The sequence below is a fragment of the Diospyros lotus genome, chromosome 4, assembly GCF_014633365.1.
Source record: "Diospyros lotus cultivar Yz01 chromosome 4, ASM1463336v1, whole genome shotgun sequence".
In the NCBI taxonomy this organism is placed as follows: domain Eukaryota; kingdom Viridiplantae; phylum Streptophyta; class Magnoliopsida; order Ericales; family Ebenaceae; genus Diospyros; species Diospyros lotus.
Window position 1 is genome coordinate 25744801 of NC_068341.1, and position 22188 is coordinate 25766988.

At 39.3% G+C, this 22188-nt stretch overlaps 1 protein-coding gene across 7 annotated transcripts; it reads left to right on the forward strand.

The window, feature by feature from the left end:
* The first annotated feature begins 1612 nt into the window (after window positions 1–1612).
* Window positions 1613–20737, forward strand: LOC127799178 (dihydroneopterin aldolase 2-like). Of its 7 annotated transcripts, none has more exons than XM_052332945.1 (3): window positions 1613–1775; window positions 19575–19795; window positions 20144–20737. In XM_052332945.1, the coding sequence occupies exons 1-3, from the start codon at window positions 1620–1622 to the stop codon at window positions 20343–20345; spliced, it is 579 nt and encodes a 192-aa protein (XP_052188905.1). In that variant the 5' UTR covers window positions 1613–1619; the 3' UTR covers window positions 20346–20737. The 7 variants fall into 7 exon arrangements, with proteins under 7 accessions (XP_052188905.1, XP_052188906.1, XP_052188907.1 ...); XM_052332946.1 differs by having other exon boundaries at window positions 1620–1779; window positions 19591–19795; XM_052332947.1 differs by having other exon boundaries at window positions 1637–1779; window positions 19505–19795.
* The last annotated feature ends 1451 nt before the right edge of the window (window positions 20738–22188 follow it).

Below are 22188 nucleotides of genomic sequence, written 5' to 3' on the forward strand. Positions count from 1 at the left end.
TAAATCAATGGAAAAAAATGGTACTTCTTATGGGACTCGAATTTAGAACTTGCAAGAATTGATTAATTTAACATTGCTTGCTTGTTCACGAGGCTATACTACCCAAATATGATTTTGAAAAATTAGTTATAAAAAAGTTGATGTGAAATGCTTTTGAAAAAACTCTTTCGAAATAATTGTTTCTTATAAAAATACTACATTCTTTGGGAGAACTACCTCGAAGAAATAGCTATAACAATAGCTTATCTTAAACTCACTCAAAATATATAATTATTGATATCATCAATTCAAAGTATATAATTAATGATATCATCAATTCATGTATGGGAGCAAGTAATTAATATAAAATAGTTGAATTTCTAATTAAATAAATTAATCACCACATGACGTTTTTTCAAAAAAGTAAGTTTTGATAATAAAAAATTAATTTTACAATTATAAACAAAATAATTATTAGATTAAACTCAATTTTTAATATATGAATAGATGTTTTACATTCTTGTGATTAGTTTTGATGATAAAAAATAACATTTGGTTTTGTTGGTTTTGATCCCCAAGTTATGAGTTAAGTTTATGGTTTTCAATAAAAATTGAATTATTTATATATATATTTTTAAGTTTGGAATATTAGTACATTATAAGGAGACATATATGAAAATGTTTTTATTTTGAAAAACTATCTCCCGATATTTTGATATCCAATATTCATTATTGTTAAAATAATTTTTAATGAATTTTTCAAGAAATAGAAGGTATGTATTTTGGGATTGGTGAAATTGCTAAATCCTGAATTTATACTAAAACCAAAATTCTACTTTCTTATTGTTATAGATTTTAATTTTTTAAATATTTTTATTAAATTCAAATGAGCGTACTTTTTTATTTATATTTATGTATTGTCGACGTTCATAATTGATCGATTGTGATTCGTCGGCCCGCACTGGTGTAATGAATCCAAGTGGGAGAGAATGACAAATCCCTGATGCCAACATGCAAGACAACTGTGTTTTCTTCAGTTTAAAGACCAATAATACAATTAAAATTAGTAACAGATAATTAGTCATCTGAACCATATGAGTTGTTACTTACGTCATATTGAGTAGATGTTTAACTAACATCTATCCACATGTTTACTATATTCATTTAATAAATTATAACATGTGACTTATTATTTTTTATCATCAGTATCTCGTGTTAATTAAAAATAGTAATTTATGTGTCAATCTATAATCAATTAGTTATATTTATCTTTAAAAAAAAAATTTAAGAAGTGTCCATTTATTTATGAATGATAGGCTACAGAGATATTCACTTTAGTGCTTCAGATTTCAACAATGCTTGCCTTGTCACAAGTTGGTGAACACCTTGTCACATGCAATTTAACGAGTTGATGATGAAAGGTTCAGAAACCTTGCCTACAGGTGTGTAAAAATTGGAATTAAAAAAATATAAATATAAAATATAATAAATAATAATAATATTAATTAGAGATATATATATACACATTTATTATTATTATTATTATATATATAAAAAGAGAGAAGGCAGGCGGATCCAGGTCGGATCCGCCTACCAAGAGGGAAGGCCGACCCGTGCCAATCGGGTCGGCGATAAATAGCATGGGGTTGGGGGTGGCCGCCGACCTACCAATTTTGCTCTCCCCCTCTCTCAATTCTCTCTCAGAACACCTTTGTAAATCTCCGATTTTGCAAAATTCAACCGTCCGATCGTCGATCCGACCACGTTTTCACCGTGAAAGTGGCCCCGATCTACAAGTAGGTATGTCTTTTTAGTTTCATCAGCATTTTTTTTTTTCAGTATATATCCATGATATATATACGTATATGCGGGATTTGGGTGTTTGGCCGGAAGTTTAACCATAGATGTACAAAGATCCGACCGTTGGATTTTTCTGGTTTTTGGGTATGCTGGTCGATTTGGGTAAAGGTGTCGGGTGGTTGCCTCTGATCTCCGGAAACCGGCCGGCTGCGGTGGCCGGCGGCGACTGGCAGTGTTTTTCCATTTTGGCCAAAAATTAAAAATCAGATCTACTAAAATCTAGCCGTTAGATCTGCCCCATTTTTGGATATGTTAGCCCCCTTGATTCCGTCCCTTTCAAATTAAGTTAGGTTTTATTTATTATACAATTCATCAATTGAAACGCTGTTTCAGGAATCCTCCACGATAGGCTTAGGGTTTCTTGCTGCTGTCCGCATACATTCAAGGGGTTTGAAATGAGAGGACAGTGATTAACTAAACCATTACTTTAATTTACTGTCTTTTACATTCAAGGCGTTTCAAAAGGAGAAGAGGCAAGGGGCAGGCGTTTCAATAGCCCTATCCTATGTGATCAAGACATGGGTTGATAGTCCTTGGAACTTGGAGCAAAGGTCTTAGGAAAATTTTAGAGAACACAAGATTGGCTGTCAATAGCTAAAAGGATTTTAACGAGGAGTAAACTGGGTTTAAAGACTTGAGAAAGTCCTATTATTGGCTTAAAATAAGGGCCAAATAAAATTGAAAAAATAAGGTCTTGGGGTCGAAACAAGCACAAAAATGATTTAAAATACGGAATTGAGCCTAATTAGGCCAAAAATTATTAAAAAGTAATAATGGACTTCAATTAGGCCTAATAGAATTTAGAAAAGAGAATGACCATGATTTTTGGTTTGAGGGCCTACGTAGGCCAATCGAGGAAAATGGATGAACCATTGTTCAAAGGAGAATTAGGGCTAAGAAAGTTCTAAATGTTTTAGAAAGAGGAATTGAGAACTTGAGCATAAAAATGGTTGTATTAATAAACACTCACTTTGAATGTTTGTGATTTATTGTATAATATCATGTTGTGTTTGTTTTTTGTTAATTGTGCCATTAACAATTAGGTTTAGTTCTATCTTGTTTAAGTTGTAGTACTAAACCTTTCGTTTGCTTAATTTACCTTTCTTGTAGAATGTTCATACAACAACATTTAAGAGTTAGAAATAAACAAGAAAACTATTATACTTGTGTTGTTGAGTTGTTTTGAGATTAGAAACCTGTCCGAGATCTTCTCAATGGGACTAAGTCTTGGGTAGTCCCCATATTTGGAACTATTCTTGGATTTGAGGACTCACTTTGGAAGTGTGGTACCGATCAACTAATTTGGAGTTATTTCACATCACGTATTTCTCCATGTTTATGTTCTCTGAGTACATACCTGTACTGGAATTGTAGTATAGTGTCATTCTCTTGGATTAACTCAATTTTCCAAAAAGGCTCAATAGCCAAATTGTCTTTTGAGTGACCTTTGTATTATTAAGACCTAACTAGTTTTTGCCTTGCCCCACACTTGAGTGGGGGAAAAAGAAAGAAATAAGAAAATAATTACAAAGCTAAATTGTTAGCCCAATCACTTCTAAAGTGAATTCACAGCATTTTTATGTACTCTTTGTTGCACGTGTAGGCATGCATGTGAACATTGCAAGGCTTCTCTTTGGAATCTCTCTTAAACTCCTGTTTTGCGTGCTGTGATCTTTGAGAACCTCCATCCAATGGGTCTTAATAGTTATAGGTGCTGTAGATCCCTATTCCTTGAAATTTTAATCCAATTCTTTCGAAATCTTGGATTGCTCCATTATCTTTATTTGGTAGTTGGGAGTTGCTTAAATCAAATCCCCCTTGAATTTGGATTTTAGAAAATTGCTTTTCCAATTCCTCAAGTATTTTTAGTTTCTCCAATCTCTCTATGGGGATTTTTGAGTGTTACAATTTCTCTTCTTGATAACAAAGTTTTATCCTTGAAACTTACTCTGAATCTATTTGAACAGCCATGGATGGAAATTGTAACACCCAAAAATCCCAACGTAAGCATATTAAAGAAATTAAAAGTTGATGACCCAATTAGAGGAGGGTTTGGTTCATGTAATTATTAAATGGAGATAATGAAAGAATCCAAAATTTGGAAAGAATTGGATTTAAAATGAAGCCTCAAAGCATCAGGGGGTGGGGGTGGGGGGGCTGAGGGTTCTGTGTGGTTGTTTGAGAAAGAAAGAATAAAAGGAGAAAGGAAGCCTACGTTAATGCCAACAACTCAACCCACAAATTTTTTGTTAGCCAACATCTTAGGTAAGAAAAAAAAATCTTATGTTTGAATTACTTTTCTCCTTGACCACTAAGTTCCAAAAATAGCAGAAAATATGCCAAAATTTAAAAATTATAGAAAAGGCCCTTAAATTTCAAAAACATCACGAAAGTCCTTAGGTTGATGATGCTAGAATTTAGTGAGATTCAAATTATATTGATATAGAAAATTATCATCATGATTCAGGTTAAGGATTTACTTTTTCATTACATTCTTGGGTGGTAGTGTACAAGGATAAGATGAGTGGTTGTGCTTGTAATGTATATGTTTTGAAAATTATTCTTGTGCATGGGCAAAATGTTTAATGGGGATATTATGTTTTTAATGTTTATTTGGATATTATGTATTGAAATTATGAACATAAATTAAGAACATGACTTTGAAAATATTTTCCTATGTTCATATGTATATGTGGCCTACAAGATGTTATAAATTAGGAGCACTGACAACCTTTAAACCTCACAAGAAACCGATCAAACACTCCTCACAACACTCACAACTCACCGACCAACACACAACCAACACACCAGTCAATAAAAGAACAAAATTTAAAGGCATAAAACAGAACAAGACATAAATCATTCAAACCACATGAGACGTAGATTTATCCTGGTTCAAGCCAATTGAATTGGCTCTACATCCAACCTTGAAACCACCACCGAGCAACCTTCTTTATTAATGGATAACAACAGGTCTTTCCCTCTTTCTTTCTCCCATGATACAAGTCTTCCCAGGAATAAACAAGGCTATTCTAACTCACAACTTTCTTACTCTCAAGGCTCTCGTGAAAACAGAAAGATAACATGCAATGCTCTCTCTATCAGCCCCCTTGTCCTATTTATAGAAATAAATGAAGATATGACAAAAGATAGAAATACATAGAAAACTAGAATTCATATAGCCGACCCCACATAATGGGATAAAGGCTGGATATGTTGTTGTTGTAGGGAGATGTTTCTTAGGGCCGGTTATGACATTATCGAATTTTCCCTCCTCTAATAATTAATATTACAAAAGAGCCACCCGCCTATCAACTAACCCATAACTGCATATAAAAAACACTGCACATAATCCTATCACTAACTCTAGACAATCTTTAACACAAGAGATTCTATTTTCCTAATAGTTGGTGAATGGGTTGGGTTTCATGCTTAGTGATGTTAGGATCAGATCCTGATAGGGCTTCTCTTCCAATTTGGAAGAGAATTACAAAGGTTTAGGAGGGAAAATAAAGAAGAAAGGAGAGAGAGAGAGAGAGAGAGAGAGAGAATTTCTGAATTTTCCCTTTGTAGCCCTTATACTATTGGGCACATAATAATTTCCCCCTTCTTCAAATGTTTTTTGTCCCCAAGAAAGTTAAAGTAGCAACTGCTTTTGGAAATTAAAGAAGTAGGTCGGGTAGGTACTCCCACGTGCTGTTCTTTGGGTGTAAGTTGGACCAACGAATGAGGACTTGTGTAATTCGGACCCCTGCTTATGTAAGACTCTTTTATCTACAATAGCCATTGGTTCGGTCTCTAGGTGGTTGTTTCCAACCATAGGGGGTAAAGAGGGGCTTGAGGGACTGGACCCTGCCGGCTTTTGAAGAAGGGAGACATGAAATATGGGGTGTATCTATGTGCCTTCTGGTAGTTGTAGTCGGTATGCCACTTTCCCTACCTTGGCCACAATTGAATATGGTCCATAGAACTTCGGACTTAGCTTGGTCTCCTGTGACTGTGCTAGGACCTTCAAGTGAGCTTGCCTTAGTTTTAGATATATTGCTTCCCCAACCCTGAATTCTCGTTCACTCCTCTTTTTGTTTGCGAATTGCTTCATTCTATTTTGTGCAGCAGAAAGTTCTCTCTTCAGTGTAGTCAATACCTGTTGCCTCTATTGTAAATAAGGGTGTGTTTGATAGCATGGAAAATACATGGAAAATGTCACATCCAAGGAATTGAATTCCATCTTTGGTGTTTGACACACTATATTTTCCATGGAATTGATGGAATTCAATTCCATGGTACAATTATTAAAGCATATTTTTGCCTATTTTCCATGGAAAATTCCATCTAGGGAGGAGATGGTTTTTGTTTTTCATGTAAGTTGGAAAATGTTTTCCTTTCCAACTAAATGCTATCAGATACACCCTAAGAGTCTACTGTTGCCACTGTGGTGGATTCTCCCAAGGTTGGTAACAGTGCCATGACCCTAGGAGCAATAGAGGGGTAAGATTATAATAGGGTTATAATAGTTTGTTAGGAGCACATGAGTGCTCTTATGAATTCAATTAGCAATCAATTATGCTTATAAAAGGGCAAGGGCTACTTGTAAGCGGATGGGATGTTATGGGAAATGAGATTGAAATCCTTTCCTCCTAATTCTCTCTATCCCTATCTTGGTTCTTTTTGATTTCTCCCTCCTAATCTCTCTCCCTCCTTTAAATTCTCTCGTTCCTATTTCTCTCCTAATTCCAGTCTCAACCCTAGGTAACCCTAGGAATGTGACAAAGTGGGGGCTTATAACCATATAGAGTTTCAAAAGCTTAGGTAGTTGTGGTAGCTCGAGTTGTACCACTGTTGGGCTAAGGTGTCATGATCCTAGGGCTTAACCTAGGATCAGTTTGGGAATCGGAAGAATCCGATTCAGCTAAAGCCAAGAACAGAAGCAAATTAAGGAGGAAATTGGAAGAATGAGGGAGAGATTAGAAGAAGTGCTAGGGGGTTTACAAGAACAGAAAGAGGGAGATGAAGATCGAGAAAGGGGAGAGAATTCAGAGGAGGAGAAAATCAGATTTCAATTCATTAATTTCTTGGAGAACAAAACAAACCATTACAGCAATCTTTTATAGGCATATTTGCCTTCTAACAGCCTAGCACATGCTCCCATGTGCTTCTAACCACTTGCTAAAATATCCCTAACAAACTATTCTATCTTATTACAATAATACCCTTTTATTGCTCATAGGGTCATTACAACTCCCCCCTCTTTAAGAGAGTTCTTGTCCCCAAGAACTTGCCGCGAGTAGCCGTTACTCTTCATCCAATTCCAACCTTCTCTATGCGAATCATCCTCCTTTCTTTCTTTCTACTTTTAGGTCTCTTCTTCTTCATTCTTAGGTTTCCAAGATTAATTCCAAGTATAAATTAGCTCAGAATTTCATTAGTGAAAACTTCATTACCATCCACTACAAGTAAGGAGAGCAGATTTACAACTATAGTTGCTGTTATTGTACCCCCATTCAACCCACAGCCATGCTCTGCCACAAAAATATCAACAACAGCCTCGAAATGCAGCAATGGGGACTTATAAACTTGCCTTGAATGCTCATACCAAGGCTGTTTGTGAGCATTAACATTAGGAGCTGCTGCAACTTCAATTCCAACCAACGATTCATCCCTCAATGTAGTAGACAACCACTTAGAATTGCCAGTGGAAGTAAAAAATAACATAGCAGCAGAAACTGTGTTCCCCTTAGCAAAACCTTTGGCTTCTTTCACTATATCCCTTAGCTTTCCTCCAGCTAGTGTTATCTTCACCTTCTCATTTCCTATTTCATCCCAAGTTAAGGATAGTTCAGCCTGCTTCGGAGCCAAAATCCCATCGAAAAAATGCCTCTTCTCAATTTCCAGCTTCTTCCTTACTGCCAGTCCAAGTTCATCACCCTTAGGGTCAATTTTCGTAGAGTCAATATAAGATTGTTTAGGTCCTCTGATACCATTTGTCTGATCCCATGCTATTCCATCAGCATCTCTATCTCTTTGTTTCTTCTTCAGTGCCTTTAATGTTAATTCTTAGCTTCTGGCACTATCAGCAACATGCAGTCTTGGGCTGAAGCATTGTCACCATTAGCCTCAACTCTTCGTTCAAGCCAATTAAGAAGCTTGAAACGAAATAAGACTCTGTCAAATAGGGGTTATGATTGAGCATCAAGGCTATCAGCTCTTCAAACCTCATTTCGTACTCCCTTACTGACTCATCTTGCTTGATATTGTAGAATTCTTCCACCACATTAGACAAACATCGATCTCCAAACATCTCCCCTTACAGCCTTTGGGTAGTTGCCTCTTTAGGTCTTCTCATTTCTTTTTCATATTCATTCCAATTAGATGAAGGAGGTGGTGATGAGAAAGAGGAAGCATATCTCTCAGTATTCTCTAGGATATTTGGAGTCAGTTTCTTCATGGATGATTGACTTTGGCGAGTGAACATGTCCATGAGACCTTATAGTTGATCCCGCATTTCATCTAGAAACCCATTCACCCTTCTCTCAAAGCGCCCCAACCTTCTCTCCAAGTTTCCAAAAGGAGCATCCAATGTCATGATTGTTTAGTGGAGTTGCTGATTTTTCTTACAAATCGTATACTTGGAAATCCAACGTTTTTGTTGTGCAAATACTTCCGGACTTGATTGAATTGGTTTAGCCTCCAGATTCGCCTCACGAAATCCCTGAGATCTGGATCTGCTGAAATTGCCGCAACGCCTCTGACAGGGATTCTATACCTCGCTTTCGACAACCCAATTTGGCCTTCAAGATTCACTCGCCTCGCCTTTTAGTTCGACTACAACAACTCGGAAAACAGTAGCAAATCACCCTGCTGTTCCACCTTCAATGTCGCTTCGTTTTCGATTCCCAAACTTGTTGTGCCACTTTGATTCTGAGGTCACCCTCTTGAGTTGCATGCTCCCGACTGGAATCGCCTTGCTTCCAGAATCAATTTTCGAGGGTCACCCATAGCGACTGTGGATCAGACGCTAAGAATTTCCAAACTCTAGCAAACTGAACAGCTAAGCAACGGATTCGATCGGATTTGTTTGGTCTTGCTTGCCCACAACACCAAGTCGCTTGCACCCCCAGATCCGTTCGTGGACCTCATTTAATGCCAAGAACCTATTGGCCTTGCTCGTCTCACCGTGCTGGACCCAATTGCGATTGCCCAGTTCTTGGCCGGAGGAATTCGGCTCTCCGTACGAATCCTCTTACAGTTTCGAGTCGAAACTGAGGCTCACCTTTGATTAGAATTTAGACTCGCACCAATCAAGACTTACACTGCTACGACCCACACCCAATCACCGTCCAATGGGCGAATGACCTTGGCTCGGCTTTGGAATGGAAACGACTCTACCTGGATTGAACGTTGTAATCACGGTCGGCAATCGATCCGCTGAGAATCAACTTCCTGGGATTCCCTCGGTCCTTCAGAGTCGTCTTTAGCAATCGAACTCGCCTTCAACTCTGATTTTAGGAGTGGCGAATTGCAAGCGTTGTTCCTCTTCAAGCCGAACCTGCTGCCACAGTTTCCTTCTCAGGCCGAGGAATCAAATCCGAGGTTCAGCCAAACATCGCCTAGAATTGAATCACCGTAGGAACTCACCGATAATCACCGTCGGAACTCGAATCAAAACCACAGCCAAGGATGGATTGCTCTGATACCATTTGTCATGATCCTAGGGCTTAACCTAGGATCAGTTTGGGAATCGGAAGAATCCGATTCAGCTAAAGCCAAGAACAGAAGCAAATTAAGGAGGAAATTGGAAGAATGAGGGAGAGATTAGAAGAAGTGCTAGGGGGTTTACAAGAACAGAAAGAGGGAGATGAAGATCGAGAAAGGGGAGAGAATTCAGAGGGGGAGAAAATCAGATTTCAATGCATTAATTTCTTGGATAACAAAACAAACCATTACAACAATCTTTTATAGGCATATTTGCCTTCTAATAGCCTAGCACATGCTCCCATGTGCTTCTAATCACTTGCTAAAATATCCTTAACAAATTATTCTATTTTATTACAATAATACCATTTTATTGCTCATAGGGTCATGACATAAGGGTAGCCATTTGTGCCAATCGGGAGGGTGCATGAAGGATAGGCAGCGAAGGTAAGTTTCCAAATACTAGATAACCCATTATGTCTGACCATCTGCCTTTGGGTGACAGGCCGAAGACGTGTGGAGTTAAGTGCCTAGGGCCTTCATCAATTCCTTCCATAGGAGGCTGGTGAATACTTTATCATTGTTTGGGATAATGGATAATGGGATGCCATGTAACTTCCCCACCTTGGTCCAGAAATGCCCTTGATACTTACTGAGTAGTGAAAAGATGTGCCAAATTGATGAAGTGAGCGTATTTAGTAAACTTGTCCACACTACGAGTAGGGGTGGATTTAGTTAGTGAGCTGTCTTGGGCTGAAGCCCAGGGTAGCCCACAACAAAATTTATTTTTGTAATGTAAATTTTTTAATTTTTTAGTAGTAGCCTAGCCTTAATTTAGTCCAACCCACCTCTAATTTTGCCAAGCCCAGCCCACTTGGCTAGATCCGCCCCTAACTATGGCCTACGGGTACACAGTCCCGTCTTTTGACCTTGGGAGCTCTTCCACAAAATCCATAGTGACATTAGTCCAGGCTTGGTTCGGTATTGGTAAGGGTTGTAACAGACCTGGGGGAGGTATGGACTCATGCTTGCACCTCCTCATATGTCACACGATAGGATATAGTCCTTCACCATCCTCTTTTGCTGGGGCTAATAGAACTGTTGATGTTTTGCATTGAGAAAACAATCCAAAAGGTTAAGAAGAACAGGAGATGTCTCGAGTGTTTGAAATGGATGGTTTTATTCTAAGTTAGAAGAGTCTAGCTTAGGTGTTTTATTATAAGGGATATTTTGATCTTTGTGTAGGCTAAAAAAAACCTTGTAATTATCGCCCATAATGTCTATAAATAGGAAACATAGGGTAGGGCAGTCACAGATGATTATTTATTCTCTATGATCGAGTGTAGTGTGTGTGAGAGGAAATGCTTGTGTACAAGAAAGTCTTTGTAATCTCTAAGAAGATTGTACTCGAGTGAAATAGAGATGGAAGAGTGAGATATTGATCATTCCAAAAGTCTCTAAATACGAGTAAGAATGCTGTGAAGAAGAGAGGGAATGCTTTGTATAAAGAAGAGTGTTTGTTATCTCTCGAGTGCAATGAATTTGTGAGTCAAAAAGGAAGAAGAGAGGGACTTCTTGTAATTGTTCTACACTCGGTTTCTAGTGGAATTGCTCTCGTTCTTGGTGGCTGGATGTAGGGCCATTTCTGTGGCCTTAACTAGGATAATTCTTGCGCCTCTTATGATTTTGATTTGATTGTTTCATTTTTGTTTTCATTTGTTTAATTCTATTTTTCATTACAGTTGCATTATTTTTTGTTGTTTGACAGTTTGAGATTGATTTCGAGTGAGGAGTGTGAGTGAATTGGCAACAAGAATCATTGATTGAGTTATCTAAGAGCTCCTAAACTTAACAAGAACAATTGCTTAATTCTGTGGTAAGTATCCTGTATACTTGAATGCCTTCCAATAGGAGACCCATGGAAAGATTGGAGTATCTTTTCCTTGAGTGTGTCACAATCCCTGATCACTAATCTCCCTTTGTACTTGAGGATGCCATTAGTTAATGTATAATCAGTTCTATAGTTAGGTTCAAGAACTAATTGTTCCAAGAGCTCATTGGTCAAATTCCCCTTTTCATAGCTGGCAGTGACCTCCCTGTACCAATATGGAGTTATAGAACTAATGGCTGTCGATGTACCCTCCTCAAAACAACGTGAAAGAGCACCAATTGCCTTATTCTCTTGCCCCTTCCTGTATTGGATCACGTAATTGAGTCCCATTAATTTAGACATACCATTCCTCTGCAATTGAGTATGGAGCTTCTGTTGTAAAAGAAATTTCAAACTCTCGTGATTTGTTTTGATGATGAACTCCCCCACTTCGAGATAGTGTCGCCACCTTTCAACTGTAATAAGGACTGCCAATAGTTCTTTATCATACACACTAAGGCCAATATGTTTAGGGGCTAATGCCTAACTTATGAAGGCTAAGGGTCTGCCCTCTTGCATAAGAACTGCTCCTACCCCATTGTTGCTTGCGTCAATTTCCAACACAAATGGTTTGTTGAAGTCAGGTAGGCTCAAGGTTGGTACCTTGCTTAGGGCCTTTTTCAACAATTCAAAAGATTCTTCCGCCTTGTCACTCTAATGAAATCCCCTTTTTTTTAGAAGCTTTGTCAATGACTTACTTATCATACCATAATTCTTCACAAATCTCCTATAATATCCAGTAAGCCCCAAGAAGTCTCTTAAGGCTCTAATAGTGGTAGGCCTGGGCCATGAGATTATAGCTCCAACCTTCTTGGGGTTTATGCTGACCCCTGCCCCATAAATTGTTTGCCCCAAGTACTCCACATGGGGTTGTGCAAATGCACACTTGGACCTCTTGACATACAATTAATTGAGCCTAAGGACTTGAAGTGATGTTCTTAGGTGGTTTAGGTGTTGGGAAAAGGAGGGGTTGTAGATAAGGATGTCATCAAAGAACACAAAGATAAATTGGCACAGGTAGGGTTCAAAAATATGGTTCATTAGGGCTTTCCTTGCATTAGTGAGACCAAAAGACATTACCATGAATTCGTAATGGCCCTAATGGGTGCGTAATGTAGTTTTGTGGATGTCTTTTGTATTCATACAAATCTGGTGGTACCTTGATCTTAGGTCAAGCTTGGTGAACACTTTTGACTCCCCCCAATTTGTCTAAGAGGTCTTTCACAATAGCTATGGGAAATTTGCTTTTGATTGTAATGGCATTAAGTTGATAGTAGTCAATACAAAAATACTAGCTACTGTATTTCTTCTTAACAAGGAGTACGGGAGAAGCATAGGGACTAAGGCTAGGTCGGATGATGGATTTCTGTAACATGTCCTTGATCATCTTTTCTATTTCAGTTTTCTTCTTTTGGAGGGTAACAATATCCGTGGATGTTTATGGGTTTAGAGTTAGGTTTGAGGTTAATGGTATGGTCAAAGTGTCCCTTTGGGGGTAAGGTGTTAGGTTCCATAAACAAGTCCTTAAACTCAATTAGAAGTGACTCAAGGGAATCAAGTTCATGTACCTGCTATGGCCTTTTTGGTTGTTTGTCCGTGGTCAGCCCCATTTCTCCTTCTATCTCCACGTCTTCCTCCGATTGTTCCATGGCATGAATTGAAAATAATTGGGCCACTTGTGATAATTTGGTCTTGAGAATTCTTTGCAACCTTGTGCCTGTCATCAATTTGCACACCCCAGTCTCCATATTGCCAGTGAGTGTCGTCCTCTTCCTTTCTTTTTCAAAAGTGACTGTCATGACCCTAGGGTTTAAGAAGGAATTCGGATGAGAGTTTGAAGAAGATAGAGCATCCATCCACCCATTCCTTGTTGCTCCCAAAATTAATTCCAGTTGACCTATCACGCCTTCCACCATAACCTCTTCAACTGTAGAGAGCAAGTCAAACTGCTTTGCAGTCCAAAACTTGGTTCGATGCTGCCGCTTTCCAATGGAAATAAGAACTATCAAAGCAGCAAAAGTCTCATTTCCTTCCACACAGATTTCCCCACCATCTTCTTTCTCTTTAGTAGAGGTGTCCTCAATTGGGGTATCTTTAACTTCCCGATTGGTGGTATACACTAAAATCCCACTTCCAGTAGATTTTTTTGCCAGTGGAATCTTGATAGCTTCTTCAACAATTACCATCACATCCTGGGCAACCTGAATTGCCTGATTCAATTCAGGTTTTTCCTCATTCTTTGTAGCTATCGTCCTTCACTTCCAGTGCTGATACATTAACCTCCAACAGATATGAACAATGATCCCCACAGATAGCCTTGTCCAATCTCTCTTCCTTGTTGAATTCTTTAGTTACAATTGGCCGGTCCAACTCCAATTTTTCCTCCGATTCATGCTTGGCATGATTTGCTGCCTTAGAAGCTCCCTCAATCAGTTGGTTGCCCTTAATATAACTGTTAGGCTACAACTTCTGCTTCCTAAAAATGGCTTCCAAGGCGAGTTCCTGCAGCCTTGCTCTCTCGGCCGCCTCTTTCACAGTTGCCGGCATCATCATCTTGACCATTAACCTTAGTTTGTCCTTCAAACCACTAACAAATCTTGATACAAAATAGCGCTCTGTTAGGGCTGGTTGATCACTCCACACTAGGGACCTTAACTCCTCAAATTTATCCCAATAATCTGTCACCGATCCCTCCTGACTTAATTTGTTGAACTCCTCAGTCACGTTAATCACGTTCTTCTTTCCAAATTAGTCATGTAAATTTCCAGCAAGATCAGTCCACCTGGTCTCCCCTTCCCTAGACATTGAAGTATGATTGGAAGTGTGGGAAGATGAACATCTTACCTGAATTTCTGGGTTCAAGGCCGGTAGTTCCTCTGCCTCTTGCAAGCCATAGGTCATAGGAAGGGTGCCCTGGTTGGGCAGAATTGGATCAGCTACTGCCCGGGGAGGAAAATTCGGTGATAGCCGGCATTGAGGTAGCGAAGACAGCATGGCCATGGATGATCTCCAGGTTGCCCAATCGAGTTTGCCTAACCGTTTGGTGTTAGGACAAATCAATGCGGCAGCCACGGCATGCACCTAAAACTGGATTTCTCTTTCTGGATCCTGCGTTGCTTGGCCTTGCTGCCTTCTGATCACAAACATCAGCACATCACGCGGACTGGTTTGCTACTTAACCTGACAGAATCAAAATCACCATCGATCAAGTGAGTAGCAGCCAAAAGTTGATCACAACAGCCAATAGTGACTTCCCCTCCAGCTGGAATCGGTGTCTTTGTCTCTCAATTCAGTTAATCCGATCGATCTTAGCCAATAAATTGGAGTAGCTCACTAAGCGATGACTCCAGACTTCAGAAACACAATCAAAATCCAAGCAATTTCCAGTTCATACCATCCGAGAATCTGAAGGAAACTTCTCGAGGCACATGAAATTAACGAACGGCAAATTCGAACCTGACAAAGAGGCTTTTACTTATATCACAGAGTTTTCGTTGGATCAATACGAGGCTTCCGAATCGATTGCTAGCTTCCTTCGGTCAATCAGATTCAATAATCGCTCCAACTCATGCCCAATCATCGTCCAATTGGCTCCAGAATTTCCTATAGTTTGCTGCTTCTTGAATCTCCTTCCGTAACTTGTTCAATTCCACACCCAATCACCGACTAGCTTCTCGTTTTCGGTGCTACCTCCGCTGCGCCTTCTGATTCGCTTGAAATTTTAAATCAATGTTCGGTTGGAACTCTTTCAGCTTGCAACGCCTTCTTGATTTTGATTCTGTAGCTGAAGATAGTCTTTCGATTCTGAGCATCAACCTCTGTCAGTCCTTGCTACGAATCCTCGATTCTGAAAGCTGCCTGATCGGATACGATTTTGCTTTGCCACACTTTGTCACTTCTTATGTGATTCAACACACCTCAAATCCGAGTCACTTGCCTGATCTCAAATCACCCGGAATCTGCCGGATCTCAACACCAATTCGAGCCGCCCTCCTCCGTTTAACGATTCTGAGGCCGCCAGTAACATTCGCCTTATAGGATCAATCTGAATTCCGCTTCACCTCTAAGATCGGATAGATCCAAATCTCAATTCTGAACTCAATCGCAAGCAAGTTCTCCGAACTCAATTATTGCTTGAACATGCATGAATTATAGATTTCCGAAATCACCTCAGCCTCGTCTTCACCAGAGTTTGATTGAAATCACAGCCAAGGAAGGATTGTCTCTGATACTAATTGTCATGACCCTAGGGTTTAGGAAGGAATTCGGATGAGAGTTTGAAGAAGATAGAGCAGAGAAGAGGGCAAGGAAGAATAGAATAGAATTGAGGGAGGGAGAGAATAGCTGTGGGAGAGTATTGAGAGAGGGAATTGAGATTCAAATCATTCATTAAGCTTATTTCTCTAACTACTCAAGCCTATTTATAGGCTTACAATTGAAGCTATTAATAACAATAGCAGAAAATACAGCTAATAGGAAAAACATATAACATGTATTACTATTATATCCTTGGGATTCCTTGGGGTCATGATAGTGACTTCCATTTTATTGAATTCAAAAGAAATTGGACTCATATTCCTCATCCAATCGACCCCCAGCACAATGTCACATCCCGCTAGTTTCAACAACCTTAGATCTGCTTTAAATTCTTCCCTCGACATTTGCTAGTAAAATCCTTTACACACGACATTTTGGCCATTAGCCGCTATCACCGAAAGTGAATGTGTGCCTGTAAGGGTACACTTCAACTTTTTGACAGTTCCTTCATCTAGGAAACTGTGGCTACTCCCACTGTCTATTAGTATCATCAATTTATTATTTTGTGCTCTGCCCTCAACCTTGATTATCTTACTATTGGTTAGTCCCCTCAGGGCGTGTAGGGATATTTCCACCTTCTCATCCTCAGTTTCCTCCTTATTGTTGTTTTCTTCTTCCTCTGTCGCCACTTCTTCTTCTCCTTCGAACAATAGCAATTATCGTTTGCATTGGTGCCTTGGGGTGTATTTGTCCCCACAACAGAACTACTAGTCTCCCTGCCAAGTGTTGAGCAGGGATGATAGTTGCCATCCCCTTGTTGCTCCGGCTGGTCCTCACAATCTCCTTGTTATACCCCTTACTCCCTTGTTGAGAGGCCCCCCCCCCGGGGCGGTACCATCCTTCCAACCCACTTTTGTTTCCTCATGAGAGCTTCCACTGTCATCTCCTGTAGCTTAGCACCTTCCACAACTTGCTTAATGGATTTAGGTTGGAACATCTTGACCGTTGGTCGGAGTTCTTTGCTTAAGTCACTAATAAAGCTTGAGACAAAGTAATCTTCCATGAGGGTGGGGTTTAGTATTAGCATCAGTGATTTAAACTCTTCGAATTTTTGTTGGTAAGCTTGTACCGATCCTTCTTGTCTAGGTTTATTGAACTCCTCCACCACATCTGTCATGCCTCGATCTCCAAATTGGTCACACAAATCTTCCACTAATTCTCCCCAAACACAATTCTCCTGCACCTTACTCCACCCTTGAAACCAACAATCTCCAGCATCATTTAGAAAAGCCGTAGCCAAGGTAACCTGATGTTGTTCGACTATGTTATACATGCTAAACATACTCTCACATCGTCTAACCCACCATCTCATGTTCTAACCATCAAACAACGGAATCTCCAATTTAAGAATAGGAAATCCAAGCTGACCAACGGTAGTAGGGACTCCTTGCCTCCTTTCCACGTTAATTTCTCCAATTATAGTTGGATCTATCTCCAACTTTGGAGATCCTCCAGGCCTAGGAGCCATCCCTTGTTCGGGAAGAAGTGGCTCGGATCTTTCTCTAGGAGGAAAATTGGGGAGAGTCTTATCGGAAGTTGGCTGGTAAGCACGACCATGAACTGCTGCATTTGATCTCGCAGTTGTTGACTCTATTCCCGCATTTGCTTTTGTAACCGACTGGGCTGATTTGAACTCTCTTCGCGCCAGCTCTCCATCACTCCAATTCTTTTTTCCACCATCATATCCATCAAGGATTCCAACACTCCCATTTGGATCTGCACTTCTGCTAATGCTGCGGACACTTGTTGCAATTGCGATTCCATTTGCTTCATTCTTGTCCAGTTAGCCATCAGAAGGAAGTCTTGATTGTAGTGATCTCCCTGAATCGAGCTCTGATATCAAATGTCAAGATTTGATCTTGACAAGGCTTTTCTTCCAATTTGGAAGAGAATTAGAGAGGTTTAGGAGGGAAAATAGAGAAGGAAGGGTATAGAAGAACCGAGAGAGAGATAAGAGAGAGAGAATTCGAATTTTTGTATTGATTGATGCCTCACATGGGCGGGAGCAAGGCTTTATATATAGCCTCTGTCGCGCTTGTAATTACCTATTCCTGATTTATTACAATTAGGCCCCTTTACTAATATGAATTACCCAATTGTAGCTCTTATACTATCGGGCACATAACAAGTGACTACTGGCTATGTGAGGGGAGGGACCATTATGGTGAAGTCTAGGGAAAGATTTCTTCGCTTTGATGGAGTTAAGTTGACTTCGACAACTAGATTTTAATTGCTAATGTGGTGCAAAGGAGATTCTCAACGGTTGGGGAAGATGCTAGGTTGCACTTGGTGACTTCCCCTCTGTCCTTAGGAGTCTTGATTCTTTTGGACTTTCATAGCAGAGTTCACGAGGTAGGCTTGTTTGGCATAGGCCTTCTGAGAGAAAGAAGTGTCCTCGACTAAGGTCTCACCCCCTAAGATAACATGAATGGCCTGATGCACTGGCTTGTTGTCTAGGGGAGGAGTTCTTCTTTCTTCCCTCCTTTGGTCATATCGTTGTTGATCTCCTTGTCTTTCAAGCCTCTCGTCTCGCCGTTAGTCATTCCGTCTCTAGTATCAATGCATATGTACCTCCTTAATCTCCCCGCCTTGATAAGGGATTCAATCCGGTTCATCAACTTGCGTCACTGGTAGCTCGAATGACAGTGGGTCCCATGAAACCTGCAAAATGCATCTCTATTTTTTCTCATGGGATGATCAGCCTTCTTCATGAATCTGATGAGACTTGACCCCTCAATGGTCGCCAGGATAGCAGATCGTGGCTCAGTGAGCTGGGTGTAGTTTCTGAATTGGAGTCTAGAAGGGCAATCTGCTTTTCTAGAGTTGCCCACCTTGATACTGGTCCCCTCATCAGGCTTTCTCTCCCTTCTTTTCTTCTCCTTTTCTTCATTCTCTCCGACCATCCTCATTACTTCAGCCTGCATATAAGTGCCGTTTTGCTTGGACAACAAGCAAGTCAGCTAGCAAGGGCCTTCTAGGATCTGGATGACCCACCGTTGGCTGTTTAGAGTCTAGAAGCTAATTGTTTTGAGAAGTTTGAAACTTGAAAGAGCAGTTGGATGATGGGTTTGAGAGTTGAGAGCTGGGTATTGGGTAATGGGCCAATTTTTCATCCAACGGATCTGTCTAGACCCACCCCATTTAATAAACGGGTCTGGATTCAATAGGTTTGGTCCGGGTCCATTATGAATGGATTTGGATTTTATGGTTCTGGAACGGTTTGGTATAAATCGGTTTGGATTTTATGGGTCTGTAACGGGTTGAGTCTAGGTCCCAACCCATTACAGCCCTAGAACATTATGTCACTATTTTTCTAAGTATTCTAACCTTGTGTTCATATACATTTGGTAAGTGTATTTTTGAAATCCATGTGATATAATATTTGTTTTTCACTTTTTCTTTGAATAAAGAGGAAATATGATGCTTGTTTCATCTATTATTGGGATTCTAGTACAAGTATCCCCCCACCCCAACTTCCCCTTTTTTCAGAGGCTTCATAAATGTTGTAATATTACTGTGCGGAATCTCGAATTTGGAATCAATCTTTGTTTACATGTTCATTCAAATCTTTTTTAATTTTACCTAAAAATTTAAGTCGTTACAAAGAGGGCAACTTCATTGTTACACCGTTGCAGAATGAACTACTTTGCCTCTGTCCCATAAAAGAGCATCAATTCATTAAGCTATATTTGTTGATATATCATGTGGTGTGGACAAATTCTTTAGCTCTTACAGGGACAGATATCAAACCAACTCAACTTCTTGTAACAAAAAGGTGAGAATAAGCGAATTCCAGTGCCTGTGTTCTTCAGGTGCAGCAATGGATGATGACAAAGTAATAAAGGGTGACAAGCTCATTTTGAGAGGCTTGAAGTTTCATGGATTTCATGGGGTAAAACCCGAAGAGAGGAAACTAGGTCAGAAGTTCCTTGTAGATGTCGATGCCTGGTTAGATCTTTGTGAGGCTGGTAAATCTGACAATTTGTCCGACACCATCAGTTACACTGAGATTTACCGGTAAGCAAGGACTATATTTTCCGGTACTGGTTATAGAGTAATGTCATGCAGGGAGTGGGTGAGGGACAGTTCATTTTGAGTTTTCTTTTGAACTTTGCCAAAATCAGAAAAACTATTGTATCCATCAGTCCGTCCATATGGGGAAAGAAATCACAGCTAGTTGTCTTTATTCTGGATGTTTTATTTTGGTAACTTCTCAAAAATTTATCACAGGCATGTGGGAAAGAAGACTAGTAATGTTGTTTATCCATTATTTTTTATGGCGATTGCAATTGCGACTGCACCTTATCCTTTTCTTTCCCTGTAGTTACTATGTTGTAACTCCCTTCTCAATTCAATAAATGACAGCATAGTGAAAGAAGTTGTGGAGGGAGAAGCTCAAAATCTTCTGGAGTCTGTGGCTCACCTCATTGCTTCCACGACATTAACAAAGTTCCCTCTCATATCAGCCGTCCGTGTTAAAGTTGGAAAGCCTCATGTAGCAGTCCCCGGTCCGGTTGACTACCTTGGAGTAGAGATCCTCAGACGTAGAGAAGACATACAAAATTGAGTTTTACAACATCACAAGCCATAAACATTCCGAGCTTTATCCTATTAAATTGTGTCAGCTGACTGCCGAAATTTTGCTGCACGTCATTCAGTCTTTTGCAGTCGTGGTTTCTATGTTCAACTACAACTAGGTTGGAGCTTCGCGTCTTGAAGTTAATGACCAATTGACTACGTGGTGTAGAGGGCCTTAAAAGATAGGGCTATCCTTTTCTCTTCTTCACTTTTCCCTTTTCTATTATGAGCATCTATCTTACTTGTATTTATTTGGCCATTGTTGGTAGGTAGGTTGTGATACTTGAAAGCATGGCCGCCTTGTATGTGACAAATCCTATATGTTTGTTTGATTTGATTTGAATCGACTGGTGATTCTGCTAGTAAAAACTTGTTATCACAGTAGTAGGATATTATTCCATCATCATCTGAATGGCACGAGTGTCAGAAATGTATTTAATCTGCGGCTGCGGCTGCTTAGGCCTCAAATCTCATGGATTGCATTGCATTGCGATCAACAAAGGTGACTCTTGTAAAAAGTCCATTTGGGGTCAGCATGTTTGGTATTGCTTGCATTGACCTCCCAAAGAGGTGTGAGCAAATAAGCTCATCCATTGTCAAACTCGCCACTACGTACTCTTGTTGTCCATCACCATCCGTGTCTTTCTCTCCCGGCGTCTTGCTGTTGCTGTCCCCTGGGTTTCACCACAATACGGTAGTAACATTGTTGCCATTCTTATTTTTATCCCATCATTATTTAATTTGCGTACCATACTATTCCAAAAAGTTAAAAAAGAATTGTTTTAAGTGAGTCAAATAAAAATTTATTCAACTTTTAAGTCCCTTTTTGATCGATTGGTTTGCTATATCCGGAATATAAGATAAACGAATAACAGAAGCAATCACAACAGGCATAATTGACTATTAGTCGGTTCTTGAAAATAATTACCAAAATTGATCAAAGTGTTCCCATTCATCAGTCGATTAACAAGATAATCTCCTGATTTACTTGACTATTTGGTCTACGCAAGTCATAAAATATTCCTAGCCAACTTTTTTTTTTTTTCCTTGGGCTTGGTATTCCTGGTCACTTTTAATTTCGAGAGTACATTTGCAGGCCTTGTAAGTGATTTATCACTTTAGTTTTTCAACCTTTTTTTGTGTGGTTTTAAATGGACTCCTGTACTTACAAATTAGTCCATTTTGACCATATAACTAATGAAGCTTTTGTTGTTGTTATATGTATAAAATAAACTGTATATATTCTATTTCAAGTGTACAATATAAGGATATATATATATATACATACATGTAATACCTGAAAAATTATTGAGGCTATAAATGAAATTTTACTAAGGGTATAAGTGGAATTATTGAAAGAATGAGGTTGTAGGATATACTAATGTAATTTTAAGTGACCGAATCGACTGAAGGGAGTACCCCAGACCTTAGAAATTAAAGAAAAATGAAATAGTATCGATGGGTGATACAAAGCATGATTTTAGGTATAAAAAGAAATTAGATTGAGAACAGTTTTCGGTACAGATGTGGATTAGGCTAAAAAATCGAATCGTCGTAGGAGACTTCCGAAAAATCAATGGAACCCTAAGAGAGCTCTGATTTTGTGTAAGGATCAATCCTGAAATGATTTCGGAATGAAACAAGAGTCTCGTGAGGGTCTGGGAGTGAAATCGTCCTTATCGAGTAAGTCTTAAATTATTAATTTTAGATTTGAAGTATGTTAATGATTATTAATTTAATATTTGGGGTACAATTGTAAATAAAGAAGTACCTCAATAATGATGAAATTTAGAAATTAAATAAATAAATATTTTAAGATATTATATAGTTAT

Bases quoted from the DNA above. Each gene is read 5' to 3' on its own strand.
- LOC127799178 (XM_052332945.1), top strand. From the start codon at position 1,620: ATGGGGTTGGGGGTGGCCGCCGACCTACCAATTTTGCTCTCCCCCTCT. The intron at 1,776-19,574 runs GTAGGTATGTCT...AGCGAATTCCAG, and splicing joins AAAGTGGCCCCGATCTACAA to TGCCTGTGTTCTTCAGGTGC. The intron at 19,796-20,143 runs GTAAGCAAGGAC...AATAAATGACAG, and splicing joins AGTTACACTGAGATTTACCG to CATAGTGAAAGAAGTTGTGG.